General features: G+C 39.5%; 1 protein-coding gene across 2 annotated transcripts in view; it reads left to right on the forward strand.

Moving 5' to 3' along the window:
• Window positions 1–3,840: 3,840 nt before the first annotated feature.
• Window positions 3,841–21,799, forward strand: part of CALCR (calcitonin receptor) — a 150,155-nt gene continuing 132,196 nt past the window's right edge. Inside the window, exons 1-2 of one of the 2 annotated variants that reach the window (XM_065883454.1) lie at window positions 3,841–3,866; window positions 4,051–4,270. In XM_065883454.1, coding sequence (XP_065739526.1) covers window positions 4,241–4,270 — 30 coding nt within the window. In that variant the 5' untranslated portion in view covers window positions 3,841–3,866; window positions 4,051–4,240. The remainder of the gene's footprint in view (window positions 3,867–4,050; window positions 4,271–21,799) is intronic. The other variant, XM_065883453.1, reaches the window with a different exon arrangement.

The raw sequence follows: 21,799 nt of genomic DNA on the forward strand, positions 1-21,799 counted from the left end.
GAGGCTAAAAGAGGAAGAAACAAATGTCCTCAAATAGATTGTGGGTTCCTTGAGGGTAAGGACTACATATCATATTTTTGGGGTCCCCCATGGGTGGATAGACCAGTGTATTGTGACATAAGGTAATATTAAATATGCATTAAATTGTGTGTTGAGGGATTGGACTGTATTTCCATATAAGAAAGACTTTGCTGACTGGGGAGTTACCTAAAGCTAGGAATTGGGTTCCTGAGAGAGGCCAGAAATTTTTTCTTTAAATTTCTTTTCAAAAGAGAATAAACTCGAATGCAGTTATCCTGATAAATGATTTTTCTTCCAAATATAACAAAACACATACATTTTTATATACATGACTTTTCTCAGTCCCTGCAAAATGTGACCTTCCCTTACATTATCATATTTAACAAGAACAAGCGTTAGTAGAGCTAGTTTTTAATAAAGGGCAATCTTCCTTTCACTCACTGCAATTCAAAAATGTCACAATTTTATGGAAAAGTCACTGGAGTCTAGAACCATAAATCGCATTAAAGTGATACAGCCAAAATCCTGGTTTTGCGGAAGAGTAAACCTTGTCCTGGAGAGACAAGGTTGAGAGGTCTCATAGCCTCTCTCTCTCTTTTTTAAAGAGGAAAAAGGGACAGAAGGAAAGGGGCAAAGTCTCATAAAGACAGAGAATTTAAAAGTCATAAGTAATCAGAGAAAATTTCAGAAATGTTTGATTATCACATTTTAAGATGCTTATTTCCTGAATGCCTCTTTGAAGAACTAATTTTATTTGAAGGCTTATTTGCAAATATAAGGTATTCTATTTGAAGCACGGCTTATTATAAACAAGTATCTTAAGATACTTTTTTTTTCCAACAGAATCTTTTTTAATATAAAACAAAGATAAAACACACCTCAACCCTACAATCTGCCAGCATGCCTTGCTTCTACAAGATGCATGCTTTGTGAGTCAGAAAAAGAAATATACTTTACTTTGTATCTCAGTACACACATACAGATGTAAGTTTCAAGAAACCATTCTCACACTTGTCACAGGAGATGAACTCTGTATTTTCTTTTTTACTCCACTTCAGTTTTAAAATACAGCTTGTGCCCTCTCAACTGGTTTCAGAACCCAGTAATGGCCTCACGGCATTTCTAAAAACACTGCCAAGCCCTCTTACCAGACCATCCCCAGGTTAATACCCACCCTCCAAGGATCTACAACACTGTATCTACATAGAAATATTTTGTTAGTGATAAGACAGCAGTAGAGTTAAATTTCTGTAAATGCCAAGTTCTTCTAACAGGTGCAAACCCCTTTGGTGTTCAGTAAACGTCTGTGGCTGACAGAGTCAATTTTAAACTCTTGAGAGACCAGAGACCCTCATCTTTGATCCCGCTCTCCTCTGTCGTCTTCCCTGAAATCTTCTGCCTGCAGAGAACTCTCCTTTTTTTTTTTCCCCTCCAATATTGTCTCTAATACACTTAGCACTTTAATTCATCTGGGTCTTTTATGCTTATACCACACACAGTTTAAGGTTTATAATACACTCATGCCATTTTCTCACTAATTCTTAGACTTTTGCTTTGTCTCTCTTATGGTTAAGGGTTGTGTCCCACACACCTTCAGTAGCTTTATGGAACCAGGCCCCATCCTGCTCTCAGAATACCAGTTGTCAGTCAGTGATGCAGGATGCCCTAAGATTAACCCCCAACAGAAAAATCTCCCTGTGCTGGCTGGATCACACAATGCAGAGGACAGCAATACCCTCACTTATCAAAAACTCTCCCTGATTCGTTATTGCCATGATTCGGGCTACAACAGGGAAATGTTCAATGCTTAGCCCCCAGAAGTTGACCATAGGAGATACTCAAACAACTTTAAAAATTCTCTGCTTGTTTGCATCGAAAAAGGGTAATTAATGTTATGTAAGAGAATTGTTAAAGGAGGGCATGGTCAGGTGTTGGCTGGTCAGCTGCAGATGGGAAGCAGGGAGCCGTTGAACCAAGGATGATGTCAAAGCACAGAGTGAATACCCATATCTACGTCTAGAATTCAGATTTCTTGTATAGGTCTTGTTTGTATTACTGTGTGTGTGTGTGCGTGTGTGTGTTCCTTTGCAAGATTCCTCTCCCAGTTGTCCATCTACCTTTCCTCGTCACATCTTCTACTGCTAAATACACCATTCCTACTTAGATGCTCAGAATCAAGGGACTGTAGAATATTCCCCAGCAGGGGTGGTGCTGTAGGGTTTGAATGCATGGTGAGTCACACACAGCCCGCTGGGTCACCAGACTGGAGGTGGCAAGGAAGGGGGGTGTGGTTATGGAGGGGAGAAAGAGCCTGGAAAAACAAAACCCCTAATAAGGTCTGGTTGGAGAGCCCATCTGCCCCTGGACTCTCTCTTCCCCTGAAAATCCCCCATCACATGAATTAAGGGTCCCTGAAGTCCCACTAGGATGGGAAATGGGAGTTCAAAATAGGACAGAAACACACGCACCTTTTGCCTATAGTGTAATGTCTTCAGGGAAGGGATCAGAGAACAGGTGGGTGCAGGTTGCAGTCCCATTCACAGGGTAACTCTGACGTCTGAGTGTTTAGGAGAAACTCGGACTGCCCCGGAAAGTGTGCTGTGTTGCTGTCTGGCTTTCTTCCCGTCCTATTTGGTTGCTGTTGCCATTATTTCTTTGCTGAGTACATAATGTTGGTAACCTGGACGGTCCACGGCCACCTTGCAGTCCCGGGACACGGCGGGATGTTGCTTTCTTAGCCCAAAGTCCGTCGAACAGAGTTAGGAAAAAAAGTATCCGCTGCTGCCTTGCCCTATCCAGCGGTGGGCTAAAGGTTGTTGAGGGCTGTGCGTCCTTGGAACCAACTTGCCCACCTTCCAGAGCGCTCCCGGCAGCAGCCAGAGTAGCACCCTGCCTGGAATCGGATTGTCCCGGGCTCCTCCTGGCATCAAAGGCTTCGAGGGTGGGAGTAGAGGCGCTCGAGACCCCCGTCTTCCTCACTTATTCACTGTGCTCACTCCCGGTAGGCTACTGTGCCCACCAGCAGCCCCTACATGAAGGGCGCTGTTCCCCCCAATCCAGCCTGCGCTTTCAGCCCCAGGCAGCTGCCCAAGTCTGACCGCTCTACCAGCACTTTCCGGACCCCCATGGCCCCTCTTCTTACCTCCGGACTCCCAGCTCCTTCTCTTGCTTCCTCTCAGGACCCCAGTTCCTAGCCAACCGTTTTCCCACCGATCTCTATCCCACTTTCATCACCGCGCCCACTAGGGACCCTCTCTCCACAGGCTCCCAGGTGGTGCTGTCCCCCGAGCAGTGGTTGAAGGAGCCAGGGTGGCACGATCTCTAGGGGTAGGTTCTTTGGGAAACTCACCCCTCCGGAATTTGCATCCTCTGGGGAGGGGGACAAGGTTCCCAGAAAGCTATCTCCGGGGACGGACGAATCCCCCAGCCCAGACTGTTGGGTCTCCCCACCCATTCTCCCCCTCCCCAGAGTCTAACGGGTCCCTCTCCTGCTTCCCGTGTTTACGCCGCGTTTTACTCTCGGGGGCTCGTGGGGTGAGCCCCAGCCGGCACTCGAGCAAGGCAGCCGTGGCGGGCGCAGCCCCACTCGCGGTACAGGGCGAGAGGGGCTGGTGCGGAGGCGCTCAGAGCTCTCCTGCTTCCCCTCCCTCTCCAGGGACAGGAGCGGGCTGACGGGGGCGGGGGGCTGGCGCTCATCAATTCCGCTGCCACCTCCTCTGCTGCCTGGGGGGTGGAGAGGGGGGTGTGGATGCGGGCGGGGTAGGGCGGGGGAGCGGACGAGGATAAGACTTAAGTCGGGAGAAGTTTGCGCACAGCGCACAGCTGGGAAGGAAGGCGCCGGGAAGGTGAGCCTCCTGGACTTTGGGGAGGTTGGAATCAAGCATGGGGATAAAGCAGATGCCTTTTAGCTTATAACACAAGCTGAGGTTAGGTATAAACTATCACTTAAGGCAGAATTAAAGTGTCAGGAAATCAGGAGGGGGGCAGGAGAAGGAACGCTCCGGACTAACGGAGTTTTCTCTCCACTAGAACGGCCAGTCCCCCAGACACTGGGTGGGCTGCGCCGCGCCGCTCGCGGACCTTCCTGGGTTGGAGAGGTGCGCACACTCCGCACCTCACCCAGCGGCTGCCATCTCCTACTCAGGAGATGCGCACTGGAGCCTGAGTTCCTGAGTCTTTGGAGCCACCACCTGCGAATGCCCTTCGCTTCTACTGAGCCATGTCGGGCAGCCCAGTGAGATTACTCCAGGTAAGGAGGGTCTCGGAATGAGTGGGACTTAAAGCTTTGGGATGTTCTCCGGGATGGTTAACAGTGGAGATGCACCAGATATCTTGTTTTTTGACTGCAAAACTGCAGTTTGATTGTAATGTTTGAGGTTCTGATTAGGGTCAGCTTAGTCGCAGACGCCTCACCTTACCCTTGATTATAGGAAAGCCAACTGTCCTGGGAGGGTGCTGAAACTTAGGGTTTCATACTGAAGAGTCCTGGGATTTTGTGTGAGTTTTACTATGCTGTTAATATCAATGTTCCCACAAAAGTTTTATTCTCCAACTTACTGGGTATGGAAATTACGGGGCTGAAAGTTGTGGATTTTTTCCAAAAGGTGTTTATTAACTAACAAACAGATAATATCGGCGTCTATGTGATGTGTCATTGTTGTTCTTGATATTGGAAATGAATACAGTGGTGAATGGAGTTGCTTGTTAAGTCATGTTTTACAGAGAATTATTTTCCAACAATCATTTATGCATAGCAGCCATTCTTCACACCTATTAGGAAAAACATGTTGTGTGCATAGTTTCCAAAAGGGTACTCTTTTTTCATGATGTTTTTTCCAAGCCTGGGTGAAAGACATCAAGAAAAGCTCTAACATATTAGTTCTTCTTCCCAAAACATTCATTTTCCTTGAGGTCCAAGGAAATCCATTCAAAGTAAAAAATCAACAATCCAATTAGATTTTTTAACCCATTATTCAGGCTTTATTTTGCAGATCTACTTAAGAAAAGCTCTGTATGAAAGCTTGAACCTAATATTACATAGTACATGCAAGACTAGAAGGTCGGGTTCTACTGCCGATCTTCAGGAGACCCTGACGGCCATAGTTAACCTGAACCAAAGCATCTTTTCAAGGCTATTTGTTAAAATTATTGGGTGATTGAAAGTGAAATGTTCAAAATAAACCAAAGTGTGACCATGTGGTTTCTGAAACTAATCTTTAAATAGCAGAGTGTCCAAGTTTGAGTGTGTCTTAAATGGTAATAGAAAAGCAAATAGTTCATACATTTGGGCAACCTTGACTTACCCTTAGAGACAAAGTAAGAATGCTTTTAGTGTTGTGGGATTTATAAAGTATCATTTGTAGTAGTATATTGCTAGCCTACTATGTGACCAGTTGGAGCCCAGCTTTAAAAAGTCAAAATTGCTGGTTTTCTACACTAGCATTATGAGAGGATCTAAGGTGATTAGATTTGCAAAACATCTTTGCAGTTTGTCAGTATTCTCAGTGGGCACTCATTTCTACTGAATATTTTAACATAGCTCAAAACCTCCATCAGCCGGGGTTTGCTTTGTTTCCATGCCTCTAATCTACAGTTAATTTCAGAAACTATAGCCACAAGAATAATAGTAAGTCATTGTCAAATACTCTAAGATTATTTATTGACCACAGAAACATACTCAATATAGTAAACATGAAATTCTTATTATAACTTATTCATAGGAACACATAAATAATCTTAGAGTTGTATTGTTTCATGATGCTTGGAGTTGAAGAAAACTCTGTGCTTGGTGAACTTCTCAGATTCTTTCAATGTTGACATGAATGAAGATATTATCTACTGTTGGTTTTTATTAGAGTAAAAATGAAATGGAAATAAGAGACTGGTGATATTTTCAATGATAACCTAAGCCAGTGTTCTCAACTCGGGCTGCAAATTAGAATCAATGGGAGAGCTTTAAAAAAAAAAAAAGGATGCCCAGACCCTACCCCAAACCAATTAAATCAGGTTATCTGAGGAAGGGGTTTACATTTTGATGCTTTTTTATGTGATTGTAATGTGCAGCCATGTTGGGAACCACTGACCGAGGTGATTCCTGTCAGGTTTGGTAGAGTCAGTTAATGTTGGAGGGTGTTGGAACATAAATACCGTATGTTCTATTGTCGGTCTAATTTTTTTTAATATTTATAACTTGATATCCCAATTAGAAGAAAGAGATCTTTTTTTCCTTGATGGAGATGTTTAAACCATAACCGTTTCCGGTAAAAACATTTTTTTTTCTAAAAAACAAGCTATTGAGTTTGAAGCTTATCTGACTGTCCAGAAAATGGTTTAGTAAATTAAATCTAGTTTTAAGAGCTGTTGAAAACAATGTTTTATGAAACACAGAATTTAGTCTCATTTTACTAATACCTACATGATGTGTAATGTGCAAATATATACCCTTTTGAAGGGAGAGAAGAAGAAAATACAACTATGCTCCTCGGCATACCAAATAACATATCCTGGGTGCCGACTATGTTCTAGTATTCTCACATAAATTATTTTCTTTAAAGCTTACAGTAGCCTTGTGAGGTACTAGCTTTTATTCTGATTTTACATATGAGGAAATTAAGGACCCATTAGGTTAATGAATTTGCTCAAAGCTGCAAATTGAGTAAATCTAATATGTATTTGAACCCTGGTCTTCTTATTCTAAGTTCAATGCTCTAATAAAATATGTTTTATATACATACATTATATATATATATATATATATATATATATATATATATATATATATACACATACATATTTAATTTAAAGACTGCATTTTTCACAAAACAGTATTGATTAAGAGTACGGCTTGATTCTGACACGGCTCTGCTTGGGTTTCATGCCCGACTCTATAACCTTCTAAGAAGCTGTATGGTTTTGGGCAAGTAATCTAACCTCTGAATGTCTTAATTTCCTTTATAAAATGGGGTTTTTCTAATGAGAATTAATGAATTAATAATTGTAAATCACTTTGGGTAGGTTCCTGGTGCAGAGTAGGTTCTATGTAAGTGTTATATTTTTTAAATGTCATTTTTTCAAAAAATATTTTTGATTATTTGTGATATGCCAAGCATTGCATTAAGCCTGAAGATACATAGACAAATAAGATGTGTCCCTATCCTCAAGGAATTGGTCAATAGAGAATCACCAATACATAAGTAATATTCTACTCAGTTATGAGATTTTATTCAATATTAATTATAATTAGAAGCATTATTTTGTGTGACAACTATGTGCTTTTCAATGTTAGTATGATCTTCCAGAGGTCTATTTGAGTATTACAAAATCAAACCAAGTGATAATATTTTGTGTTGTCACCATGGTATTGTTTTCAATTCTATCAAAACACAGAAAATAATATTAACATATGTTTCTGGCTTCACTTTATGAGTTTAAAAAACTGGTAATATGGAAAGGTTTTAGGTCTTTAAATATTTATTTTAGAAGTAAAGAATTGAGAGGGGAAGAATTGATAGAAAATGTCATCAGAATCTATTCCTCAATATTCATAAGTGCAATTTTCTTGAATTGTTTTTCCAAAAAGTGTGTTGTCTGATTGGAGTGTAGTTTAGTTTAGGTTTTTTTTGTTAAGAAAAAAATTTTAGGGTAGGAAGAATGGCTCAAAGCGTACAGTTAAAGGTCTCTAATACGGGCCGGCTGGGCCAGACATTGGAGCTGGCTGTACTTCTCCCACTGTGCCTGCAGCTGCGTGCCACTGACCTGTACTGCACGATACCCCAGGGTACCTCTGGATACCTGAGGTATAAGATTATGTCTTTGTTCAAATGAAAAGCCACTCTTTATTAAAAGTAGCGTATGAATTGGTATTCTTTGTAAAGGAATAACACAAATACGCTAAACCCAAGGAGCTATTTCTCAAAGAAATTAAGTACCTGGCTCCATGAAATATTTTCTGCTTTTGTAATCAATACGTAACCATTCTATTTCATTAAAATTTCTATTTGAAAATGTATATCTTTTTTCTCTGTTATTAAGTCTCAAGGCTACTCCCAATTTTTCCCATGGATGCTGCATTTTATTCTTCCTAGTTTCACTGCCACCCCTCTCGTTTAAGCTTGCATTACCTTTAACAAAATGCTTAAATATTCTCCTAATATTTAGCCACATTTAGTCTCTCTGTGATGCATTCAGTGTTACACAACACCGTCAGACTAAGCTCCCATTTTGTCACTCTCAACTCATAATTATTCAGTGATTGCCCCACTCGTCAGCCTAGCATTGAAGAGGTTTCATGATGTAATCTCATTTTATCTTTCCTATCCAAGTCAAGTAGAAAACCGCAACAGCTCCCTAATTCCAGTTCTGAAGCCATAGTGATGCCACAAAAATTGACTCCAGTCCATCCTTCATTTTCAGCCCTTATGCCAACAGCTTGTTTTATATTCCATTGCCTCAGAATTGGGGTATGTTGGGGGAGAACTCTTTACATCAGTGGTTCAGTTGCAGAGCTGCTTTGCTTTGGTTTTGATTTCTTTCTGCAGCTCCATTCCCAGACCCTGCCTTTTATTTATCTGGTAGTTCAGAATTTGGCATTTCAAATCTTACCTTCCTCTGTCCCTCAGAATGTATTCATCATTCCCCGGTAACACATCTAACAAATTATCATCCTTATAGTTTCGTTCATATTTAAAAACTCAGTAAATATTTACTAAATGCCTGTTGCATCCGAGTCAGGGCATATTGTGACAAAGCCTAGTTCCTGGCTTCATGGGCATGGGAGAAGACAGACAAACCAACAGACAATTACAAACCCGTGTGGTAAGTACTCCAGTAGAGAAATGCCATGAGCGCTTTGGAAGCAGGGAGGAACAGCACCGAGCTGGACATCAAGGAAGCTTTCTGAGGGAGGTGACCCTAAAGGGGACATGATTCAGCATTTAAATGACAAAACAGAATTAACCAGATAAGGAGGGGAAGAGATGAGTTGTGTTAGAGGCAGGATACCAGACTCTAAAAAAGCCCTGGAGGCTTGAAACAACATGGTGATTTGGGGGAAGCCTCAGGTATCCAGAGGTACCCTGGAGGTACCATACGACGCAGGGCAACAGCATGGAGCCGAAGGCACAGAAGCAGACAGCACCAATGAGATATAGTCTTGCCGAGCCAGCCCCATATTAGAGCAATGAGGCTTCCTTTTAATTTGTATCCATCCACCTTTCATTCTAATATACTTCCTATCTTTCAACCAGACTGATCTACCAGAATGGCGGATCTGATTAAAAGTTCCCTATTTTAACTCTTTCAAGGACCCCCATTGTCCTCATGATGACATGCAAACTCTTTAGCACAGCCGGCCAGCACGGAAGCCTCTCTGTGACCTGTACCTTGCTGACCTCGCCAGGACCAACCAAAATACTTTATTGCAGTAACAGAGAGGAGAAACAATTAGTGACCTTGGTGGAGATAGAAAAGGAAAAAAGAAAAATCAAAACAGGAGATTATAGGGGTATGTAGGGGTAGTTGGTGAATGATTGAAATTTGAAGTGGGATAAATGAGGGAAATGGACGATTGCGTGATCAATTCCAAGGTTCTTTCACAGATAATAGGAGAGATGGATGTCATTCACATAGAACAAGTAATATTTCAGGGACGGAAGATAAAGAATTTAATTTGGAACGTGACGCATTTGGCTTAAACAGGTGGCAATGTCCAGTAGAAGTAGATACTGAAATTTCCATCTCAAGAGAGAATTCTGGGGCTTCCCTGGTGGCTCAGTGGTTAAGAATCCGCCTGCTAATGCAGGGGACACGGGTTCAAGCCCTGGTCTGGGAAGATCCCACATGCCACGGAGCAACTAAGCTCGTGCGCTACAACTACTGAGCCTGTGCTCTAGAGCTCGCGAGCCACAACTACTGAAGCCCGTGCATCTAGAGCCTATGCTCCTCAACAAGAGAAGCCACTGCAATGAGAGGCCCGCACACCTCAACTAAGGGTAGCCCCCGCTCGCCACTAGAGAAAGCCTGCACGCAGCAACAAAGACCCAACACAGCCATAAATAAATAGAGAATTCTGTACTAGAGGTATAGATTTGGGAGACGTAAGTATATCTATTTCAGCTGGTGGAATAGGAATGGAGGATATAACCTACAGAGAAGAAAAAAAGAAAAATGAAGGAAAAAAAAACAGGCAGACAATTAAAAAGAAAAACATCTAAGATGGAACCTTCAGGAAAACCAATTTTTTTTTAAGGGACAGCAGAAAATGAGCCTGCAAAAAAGACTGAGATGGAAGGCTAGATGAAAGGAAAAACACGAGAGAAAGCTGTATTATGGAAGCCAGGGAGCAGAAAGTGGGCACCCAAACAGAATGTTGCAAGCAAATCAAATGGGGTAAGGATGGAGAGATCGCAGCAGGATCTAACTAAGAGCAAGAAATGAGGAAATGGAAGCCCTGAGTTTACAATAATTTCAGTTTGATATGCACTCCTTACTTTATCTCCCCTTTTTGAATTCCTACAGTCCCCTCTAGTTTAACTTAAATGCTGCTTCTTTTTTTTAGTCTTGCATGTGGCCAATTCCCCCACTCCCAAGCAAGGTGTAATATCACATCCTGTTATCTATTTCCTTAGGGCTTCTAGAGGTACCATGCGTGCACACTTGTGTATATGTGCCTCTGTATGTATAAAGTATTCTTCCCTTTTGTCATTCATTCATTTAAATAAACTCTTAATCTCTTTATTATATTAGTGTATTGGGAAGAATATGAGTTTTATAATCCCCTTCCTCAGGGATTACAATCTAGAAATCCCAGTCTTTCAGCATCCAAATGTTTCCCAGAATATTTGTGAACTCAGAAGTTGCACAGGTGAATATACCAATTTTGGATCACAAATTATACCATTTTATATTTGTCTTATGGCATTTTATTCTCCCTTTTCTGTGTGGATTTCTGTTTTTTTCTTATTTCCCTCCTAGATTAAAAAGGACAGAGTCACATATTAATCCCATATCCAGCACACATAAGAGACCTTCTCTTCTCTTTGTGAAATGGGTTAAATTTACCTAAACGTGGTCATAAATGTGGTGCTTTTTTTTCCCTGAAATTATTTTTGTCACATTGAGGCTTAGAGTTTTCCTCCTTTGTGGTATCAGCTCGATATTGCTCCAGAGATTTTAGCCCCTTCTCTCTCAAATCAATAATCTATTCACATCTTGAACCTTCTTACACCCACACTCTTGTTTCCGGATTGAGTCAGTGTTGACTTGAAGAGCCAACTCTGTTTTTTTATTCCAGCATTTAAAGCAGAGCTTATATATTCAGAACATAGCATTTTGTTTAGGCATGCAGAACCGTTTCCCTCCGGCCTCTTTACACTTTCTTAATCACAAAGTATATACCTCTACTTCTCCCCTGCCTCTTGCACTAAGCTGAAGCTACTTAAGTAGTATTTATTTTCTGCAGGAAGGAAAAAAACAGGACTTTCCTTATCATATTCCCACTATGGACCGGAGTCCTGGAAGCGGTTAATTCTAAATTGTTTGAATAACTGATCATCAGCAAGTTAATACCTTTTAGACTTTAGGAATATAAATAAAAGAATAACAAAACAGCTGCAACTCATTGAACGCCTACTGTGCTAGATACAGTGATGTGCAGTCATTCTCATGACAGTCCTGTGGAATATTATCAATCCCATTCCATAGGTGAGGAAGCAGAGATGCAGAAAGCTGACGCAGCTCACCAAGGTTCACGTATCTCGGAAGCGGCAGAGCTGGAACTCAAACCTGTTTGCCTAATGCCAAAAGATTAGGCTTATTCCACGACTGCAGTCAAATGACATTTTGATGATGACTTAGAAATCTTTCTATTATAATTGTGTATATTAATTGTCTTGAATGATCAGAGCCTTTAATGACGGACGGAATCAGGAGCCCCTCTCCATGGACATTTAAGTCAGTCTCTCCAGAGGTGTTGAGCTCAGCTTTCCCGCCCACTGAGGCTGCAGGAACAGTGGGTCTCCCCGTAACCAAAGCCCAGCAATTTCGAATAGCTTGCAATACTCCAGGTTCATGCAATTATGTCAAGTGGACATTCTAGGTAGCTACATACATAAGCGGGAATTTCCTGCACAGCAGTGAAAATGTGACATGTGACATAGTTCTTCTAGGATTTTAGGCTTTCATGTCTGACCCAAATCTATTTCTATTAACTAAACAAATGAGTTTATTGTAAACAAATGTGAATTTGGTGTCAGCCAACTCTGAAAGCTATATTTATCCTTTCCTGGAGCCCAGAAGTAACAGCACTTATCCCAGGACTAGACTAGGAAAAAATTATCACTTTGATAATAATAATTTTTAAAGGAAAGCTCTGCCATTTTAGGAAATTTCCTCTCTAGTGTTTTCATAAAGTCAACTTGGGCAACAAGGGAAGAAAGGACAGGCTAAGTGCTCTGGTGCCAAATTTAAATTTCAAATTGACTCGACTCATACATTAGTTAACCCAAACTTCAGCATAATTACTTGTTGCTAACCTTAAGTCTGACAGACAGAATTCTTGAAAGCGTGAGGCTGTAGAAAATGTTGGCGTTTACGGACATTGAGATGGGGTCTCTTTAGCCCAAGATTCAAAGAAGTTCATGGCACAGAGAGCAAAATAATGCAAATTGCTTTAGCACCTCATTCCCTGGGTCCACTACAGGGCTAAAAGGTCAGGACAATATTAGAACACTTTTTCATTCCTAACATCCTATAGACTGCAAAGATGGCATTAAAGCAAAATCCCAGCAAAGTGGTGAGCGATCATTGCTGCTCGAGGGCCAATTCAGGAAAAACAAGAATTTACTGGGTTGCTTTTTTCCCACTCAAAATGAAAATAATTTTATTGCATCCAATGAGGAAAATGTATATTCTTGCAATTTAGATATATCATTTGAGTGAATAGAAAGTCAATGAGAAACTTGGCATTTCTTCTTAGCTACTAAAATGTTAATAATTCGGGCATATTTGAGTAGTAGCAACTTGGAGTCAGCAAATATCAGCACTGGAAGTTGTCTCATTGAGCTGCATTTTAATTTGTTAAAGAGGCATTCCTAGTATTTGAGGAATGCCATACATTTTCTCGGTAACTAATATTTTATCCTTATTTTTGATCTGGAGTCGAATGCTTTTATTAAAGAGCAGACTGAGGCAGAGATGACACATTTCCCCACCAGTAGGTGACAGTGCTGCCATGAAAACTCCAGCCTTCTGACTCCAAGTCCAGTGCTCTCCCTGAAGAGTCTGCAAAGTTGCAGGGAGTTGTGGGCATTTGCAGACAAATATTTGCCCGAATGTACTTACAGATGACCGCATGGAGAGTCAAACACATAATGGCCCTGGACTACATTGCATAAGAGGCCGAGCCTGTCTCTGGAGCCCCCTCCCTTCTCTTAGTTTCCCAAGCACCTACTACGCATAGTCTTCCCCTTTATTCCAGAAAGCCTGCTCTCCTAAGAAAAAGCCCCACAGCTTGAGTCTTTCCACAATCTCCCCATCAACTCCCTCTTGCCCCTGCCCCAAATCAATTGCTTTTCTTTTACCCTATTCCTACAAACCCTGCTGTCTGCAGATAATATAGTAGTAGAATAAACCTTTACTCTCTTCAAGAAAAAAAAAATTGCATTATCAATGATTCAGGAGGCGATTCTTGAACCTGGTATTTCCTGATGTGTGTTATTTGACCAAATCAAGTTGGATCTTTATTACCAAACTTGAAGCTCTGTCCTACACGTAAGCATATTAAAAGCTGTGAAGTCCATTTTGCTGCATATCCACCACAGGCAATGTAGCCCAATCACTGCCATCCCTTGCTAGGACCCCTCCAGTGGCCTCCTGGCTGGCCTGCTCACTAGCCCTTGCACCCCTCCCCTACACATTCTCTGCTCAGCACCCAAAATAAATGCCTAAAATGTAAATCAGAGTAGGGTTCCCCTCTGTTCACAACCATTTAAGGGCTTTCAACCACACCTGCACCCTCGCTCCCACACTCTTCGCCATGGCCTCCTGGTCCTCTGTGCCCTAGCCATCACGGCCTTATTGCTCCTGTGCCATCTATACCTGGACCATTCAGTCCACCGCACTGATCTGGATCCATTCGCTGGAGCACATCTTGTGTTTTGTCTCCGCACTCCCTTCACAGGAGCTCTTCCTTCCATCTGGGATGCTCTTTCACTCATTTTCACATGTCTAGCTGCTTCTCTTACGTCAGACCTTAGCTTAAACTGTCACTACCTCAAAGAGGTCCGCTACAGTCAATCACACTTCCTAAAGTATGTGTTGCCCTGTTAATCTCTCTCTTTCTCTCAGCTCCTTGAATATTTCCTTCCTAATAGTACAGTTTGTAATCATTTTATTTTTTTTTTCTGTTTCTTTTCTGTCACATGCATTAGAATATAAAGCCCATTAGGTCTGTCCTGTTGACTCTTCATTTCCAGCACTTGATTAATATCTATTTAACAAATGAAGGTATATATTCATTTAATCTTGTCCTCACAGCATTTCTCAGTTTACATAGCCACAAGACCCTTTTGTGATACACCAATTCTTAATATCCTGCTGAAAATCTTTGGGAAATCTGCCTTTTCTGAAATTTAAGATAATATCAGGAAATTTAAGTACTGATGCAAGTGTGGCTTGGGGCAGGTGGGCCTTTTTGGTCATCTTCGAATCTCCACTTAGATGCAGCTTTCACATATCTGATTCACAGCAAAGTATAATTTTTAGTTTTCAAGAAAACATGTATTAAAAACTTTCAAAAAACTTGGATATAAAATAGATTTATTGAAATATTTCAATAATGATAGTATTATCTGACACTTACATAGCACTTACTATGAGCCAGTAATGTTCTAAGCCTTTTATAGATATTAATACATTTAATCTTCACAGCGACACTCTCAGGTAGGTACAGTTATCCCCTTTGCACAATGAGGAAACTGAAGCACAGAGAGGTAAGTGACTTATGGAAGAATGCACAGCCAACCCAGGACAGATTTGGAAATGAAACCAAGGAGGTGTGGCTCCAGAGAGTAAGTAAATCCTAAAAGAGAAATGTGCTTCTTGTACATTTATGTTAAAAGGTTAACAGCCAAAGTTATGTTATCATGATGTAAAATGTCAACACAACATTGTAAAACAACTATACTTCAATAAAATAAACTTAATACATAAATAAATAAATGATGTAAAATGTCTTTCACTTTTGCACTTTTTCCAACAGCGGGTCCATGGATTTCTCTCTTTTTCTTAGAAAATTAAAGAAATTAAATAGTGGTTTTCCTTGTCTGTTCTGAATCTTAATCTCTACTTGCTGTCAAAGGCTACACCCCTGCTGATAGTATTCCACTCTGCCCTGTGGTTTACAAGAAGGGGAAATTGTGCTTTGCCAAGTTGACATCTCATTCATAAAAAGCAGAGTCAAATGCAAAAACTTAATCTGTTTTATTATTGTAAAAGTTCAATTTCTACTAAAAAAAAAAAGCAAAACACAGCTCTTCACAAAACATGGTTTTAAATAGAATTTCAAAACTATATCTTGATTACTTACATGAAAGTTAGTCAGAAACCCATGATATATATGGTTTTAACTATGTGGAGAAAAAAAAAGTGCTCTAAAAATGGCAAGTACAAATACACTGAATTTTAATTAGCCTAAAAATGGTCAAGTTTCCTACTCACTCACTTGGAGATGATAAACTTTCCAAGATCTATTTTGGAGCATGGCAACTCTTTTCCATGTGTTCTAAATGGTCTTATTTCCCTATGAGGTGACTGCATTGGCACTCTGTGTACTTCTGCAGGCGTGTGGGGCAGGGGATGGGGGCCTTCCGATACCCAAAGGAAAATCTGTGTGTACTTCCATGTTCAAGCTGCTCAGCCTTTTGCAAGTGATTTTCATTTACCACCTCGGATATGTTTTTAACTTATTTACCATAATCTGAAGTTATTTTCCTTTCTAATATTAATTTTAACTCTTTTATTTACTGGTTTTAAATTTTTCATGCATCCTCTGTGTGATGTATTTGAGTCTGAAGCTTTTTTTCCCTCTACTGTTATGGCTCATTTTAAGAATAATGAACGAAAGAATGGAAAACGTGTTTCAGGGCTATTTCACAGAATATTGATCTAGAATCAGTTAGGCTTTACATTAGATTATCCAATTTCCCTGTGAATCAGGTCATTTTTCCAGTAGTAGGTTATCATTTTAGAGGCAAGGGAAATGAATACACCAGAAAGTAAGAAGGTTTTATCCTCCAAAGTTGTATAAAGTGTAATCAAATTCATGGAGAAAAAAAATATGTATACAGCACAAGGAAAAACGGTTTTATTTTATTTCAATCTAGTTGGAAAAGAAAATCTACTCTTAACATTTCTTCTGTCAATTTGATATGATGCTACATTCTAAGTACTCAAGAAGAAAAGGGCTCAGGATGGTCTTTGCCCTTTATCAATCTCAAAATATTACAGAATAATATTTCTATAACCCTCAATAATACAAAATATCCTCTTAGGACGGAAAAGAAATCACTTGATTTTTAACACAGAAACTTATCTTGAATGCTTTTGAAGATTGATCAGTGTCTCTAGCAGAAGAGGAATGCTTATCATTCTATTCTGTTTAGGTAACGTTCAGATAGATAAATTAGTCTAATCAATTTAGCAGAAGCCCAAAGTTTCATAAATATTGCCTTATAGAATTCATTTAGACCCAGCCTAAATTTTTCTCTGCAAGAAAGCCAAAGAACAGTCTGGTTTACAAACTAAGGCAGGTTATGCTTCAGAGCAGACTGACTCTGGCGATAGCATGTGGGACCTGGAAAGGTGAGAAAGAACCTTTCTTTGATACTTCTCTGTTGATTTAACAGTCAGATTTTTCCAAACCCCCTTTTGTTTTCTATTTCCAGTCTGTAACACCTCTTAGCATAACAAGGACAATACATTTGAGCCCTTCTTCATATTTATTTAAATACCCAGCTAAATGATTTAGAAGAAAAGTTTTAATAACACCAGGTTTTGTCAATAAAAGTCTCTCACCATCAATTTTACATATATGTGCCCATTCCCAGACCTCATTCAGATTCTTAAGTCCCAGTTATGTTCGTTTAAGTTAGTCCATGATCTACTTGTGTGTTTGATGAATTTTCAAACAAACATAATACCTCCCTATCATGCTCCCTCTTCTTCTCAGTCACTTGTAAGTCTTCTAAAACAAACTTCTAGCTTTTCCCCACTCCTTAGCACACATGTTCTTAGGGATAATTAGAGCAGATCTTAGAGGTCCTAATCCAACTCCTTCATCGTACAGATAAAGAAATAAAAGAGATATAACTTCTCCAGTATCACATAGATATTTCCCCCTATCCCCTCAGTCAGATGTTTTGGGGGAACAGGAGAGAATAGCTATTCTAGTTCCATATCATGGTGCATTGGACAATTTTAGATTTGAATAGAGAGGTATATATTAGAAAGAAAATAGGACATTCTTCATCAAGGAGTCCAGATCATAGCAATATACACTGAATTTATTCCTCCTGTTGATGTCATCACTGTCCAGAATCTTCAGCTGCCAGACTCCACCCCACATTAAAGAAAAGAAGGTGTTGGGATCCAGACATAACCCCCATGGTAACTAGCCGGCAGAAATGTGAGCGATAGATGACACCTTGGGTGGACTCCCTGAGTTATCCAGGCTGATGGACATGAAAATAGAGACTTAGGAGAGAAAACAAGCTTGTCTGGTCTTACCATTACTCGTTTCCAAGCTGGAGATTTTTTTTTTTAAAGTCTCTGTCTTTTTTTCTTTCCTCTTCACAATACTTTTAAGCTGAGCTCCAAAATAGGTATTGCTGAATGTGTTTTCAGGTAATCATGAATGTGTTTTGCTTTTACGATTTCTCAGTGTGCTTGTTTAAATAACATTCAAAACTTTCCCAAGGCAGTTTGCTTTCAGGTGCATTCAGGACCTTAAGGGACAAATAGATGGAACAGATAAGTTTTTAGGCACATGATAGAGGGATTGGCTGGGACAGACTTTAAAGTACTACACCAAAGAGGGGCTTGGAGAAGCCAAGGGCCATCTGCCGACTGTGAATGCACTAGGGGAGTACGGAGGGGAAATGTCACAAAAAATAATAATGACTACCACATCATAGGCTTCTGATCAGTGTCATTCTATGTACAAATACACATGATCTCATTTAGGCTCCACAGCAAATGAGCTCAGCTCAGCTCAAATGAGCACAGCTCCCTGCAAGCTAGCTATTTTTATTTCCATTTTACAGATGGGACCTGAAAATCAAAGAAGCTAAATAAATGGACAATAATAAGAAATAAGAACAAGTTATTAATAATAATATGTTCATAATAAATTAATTTAAAAACTAACATTTTTTAAGGTTTATTATGTTGGTTCTTAAATGAAGTATCCCATTTAATTCTCATAATAATTACAAGCATTATTGTTATACTCATTTTACCTCCAGGGAACGGTGAAGCTTAGAGACTTAGAGAAAGATGATGTAACTAGAAGCAGAGGCAGGATTTAAACGTAAACAGCCTAACTACAGAACCCACGGTCGTAGCACGCTGTCCTGTGCTACAAAAAGCAGAACATGCTTTCTCACCCAGGTCTGTTTGCTGCTCAGTCATGATTTTTCAGGGTCCCACATGGCCTTTAAAATAGTAGTTCTCAAATCTCATCTGATGACCCATGCGGATCCATGATGAGATTTCACTGTCTGGCCCCAAAATTAAAATATCAAGAGTTTGTCCTACCACTAAGTGTATTCACTTTAAAGCACTACACTTTGTTCTGAGATATATTCTTCCCTTTCTGGAGCAAAAATATCCATTCTTTTTATCTAATGATGATAACTTATGAGAGGTTGTTAAAAATACTCTTTACTTAAAAATTATGAATTTGTCAACCCTATGCCCCTTACCTCACATTGGGGACAATAACAGAGGAGTTGTACTTATTCATAAAATTTAAAAATCAAGGCTCTCCTAATAAAAAGAAATAGAATGCTGCTAGGAAATGAAGAGTGGTACAGAAAGCAAACTGCAAAATTTCCCAAGATTAACCCTTATACTAGTAAGTAACACTTTATAGTTTTTAAAGAATTTTCAAGGAAGCAGGTTATACTTGAAAGAAATTCCTATCAGTGAATAAATATATTTTTATGGTATAGCACTCTTAATATACAAAACACATAAGCTTTGGTTGAGTAGAGCACACATCGTCTAGGAAGTACTTTCACATTTAGTGTCTCATTTGATCCCCACCCAACACTCCCTGAGGCAGTGCATACTTTAAAGGATGCAACAGGATGTACTGCTTATTAGTATTGTTTGGCCTCTCTTAGCCTCAGTTTCCTTTAAAGAAGGAATTATTTATATCTTAAAGGATTATTTCATGGATTTAACTTAAAGTAGGAAAAGTGCCAAGCATGATACAGGATAAACAGCAGTCAGTAACTGCTATCTATTTTATAATTATGATCCTCATTTTACGGAAGAGAAAACTATAACTCAGATGAAAACATAAGCTAAAGTAGCCCATTTAGTTAAGTAGTAGAGTTGGGGCTTGAGCCTAGCTCTATTCACATCCCAAAGCTTCTCTTGGTTACCCCTCACCCACAATTTTATGTGAATCCCAAACCTTCTTTTTACTATCGCACACCACAATTCCAGTAATGGTGAAAACCTGAGAAATCCCATTGATTTGAATATGCCTCCATCATTCTGTAGATGTATGTTTTAGATGATGCTGTCCATATGGGCACAACACATAAACTTCTTAGTAGGAAAATCAGATGAAATTAAAATGATTACTTTTATATATATATCAATCCAATAAAAATAACATTAAAACAAATACAAGTGGGAATGGAAACTGGAAAGATCACCAGAGGATACGAAAAGTAACATCTTGTAGTGCATAAAGGAGGCAGTGCTGAAGGTCATCAGTTTAATGGGAAGATAAAATCTGAAAGTGGAGTGGACCCATGATTTTTATATCTATAAAAAAGACCTCATTGTGTGACTGGTACATACTAGCAGATATGTTTTTCTAAATTTCAGACACTGAGAGTCAGTATATTGTTTGTTTTTATTTAAATTGCCTGAAGAGCAACTTCATCTCCCTAGAATAGAGGGTGGCTTTAATTGCCAATGGAAGATTAGAAAAAGTCAGCATTTCACTGATTCCTTAGGCAAAAGCTTTGTTTTCATCATAATTCTAAAGAATAAGAAGTTTCTGTCTTTTTAAAGAGAAAGGAGAAGTATGACATATTTCAGTCCTCAGAGCAAGCAAATGAGGAAGGAAAGCCAATTCCTTTTCTTTTCTTTCTGAGGGGTTTTCTCTTAATATAGCACACTCTAATTGAGTTCCATCTCTTGTTTTGAGCTCATTAGTGATCTGGATCTTAAGTAGCTGCTTCTAATATATTCAGACCCAAGTGTATACTGAATACACACTGTGTTGTGAGAATAAATATCTTGAACTTAAAGAATTTAACAGTTATTAATTAAGTTTCATGTCTTCCTCTGATTTAGGGTGTAGTTTTGCAGGAGAGATCTTGTCACATGGTCTGTCAGCCACCAGACAGGGAAGATAACAAGGCTGGACCTCCAAAGGGAAGTTAAGAGTTGTCCAAGAGACAGGGACACCAGTGAGAGGATGACAAAGAGAGAGAATGTTTGAGAATCGCAATTTCTGCACTGATTACGAAAATGGCTTGAAAATATTTATATTCAAAGATCAACGTATTTCTTTAAAGATTAACTTTGCTCCATTAAAAGTTATGAGTAGAAATATTCAAAATGTTTTTTTCAAGTACCTAAGCATCTTGGCCAGAAACTCTCCACCACACCTAAAAGTGAGAAGGTGAAGGAGTCACAGCATTTAGCTTTGGGCCTTGCAGATTTATTTCAGGTAATAAAAAACATTTTAGATGAAATAATCGACTTGACTTATAATACCAATAAATCATTTTGCTAGGCCACAAAAGAGCAAAGGCCTTGGTACATAACCCATCAGAGTGTGGAAGGTATTTCTTTTCATTTGTTTGTTTCTATTCTCATCACTGTTTTTAAACTTTTTTTTTTTTTTTTTTGTAGTGAGAGTTCTGACAATCCACTTTATTAGCAAATTTCAAGTATACAAGTGTACAAGACAGTATTTTTAAACTGTAGCCACCATGCTGTATGCTGGAAGGCTCTTCTTAATAGACAAGCTATAGAAAACCAGATCAGCCCAATTGTGCTGGACAGCAATCATAAGAAATGATTTGTTGTCTTGGAGGGGGTGGGTAAGGGAACAGAAAAGTTTTAGATTAGTGTGTGAGACTCTTGCTAAGAGGTACTGCAGAAACTTGCCTACCCATTTTTAAAGTTACCATTTGCTACCAGTCTTACCATATTTTCTCAAATAATTTTCTCAACTACTCTTTTATATTCATGACATGGAAGTTGATGCTAGGGACAAGGATTTTATTAGTTATGTTTTTTAACCTCCCATGTTCTCTCCTTACTGCACTGAAGTGTTAGTTCTCACACTTCAGCCAGCAACAGAATCATTTGGAGGGCTTATTAAAACAGATTTCTGACCCCACCCCAGGGTTTCTGATTCAGTCTAAGGTGGGGCTCAATCATTTGCATTTCTATTAAGTTCCCAGGTGATGCTGATGCTAATGGTCAAGCTATCAAGCTCACAAATACCTCCCAGGTATCCATTCAACAC

This window comes from Phocoena phocoena, chromosome 9 (assembly GCF_963924675.1).
Source record: "Phocoena phocoena chromosome 9, mPhoPho1.1, whole genome shotgun sequence".
Classification (NCBI taxonomy): Eukaryota; Metazoa; Chordata; class Mammalia; order Artiodactyla; family Phocoenidae; genus Phocoena; species Phocoena phocoena.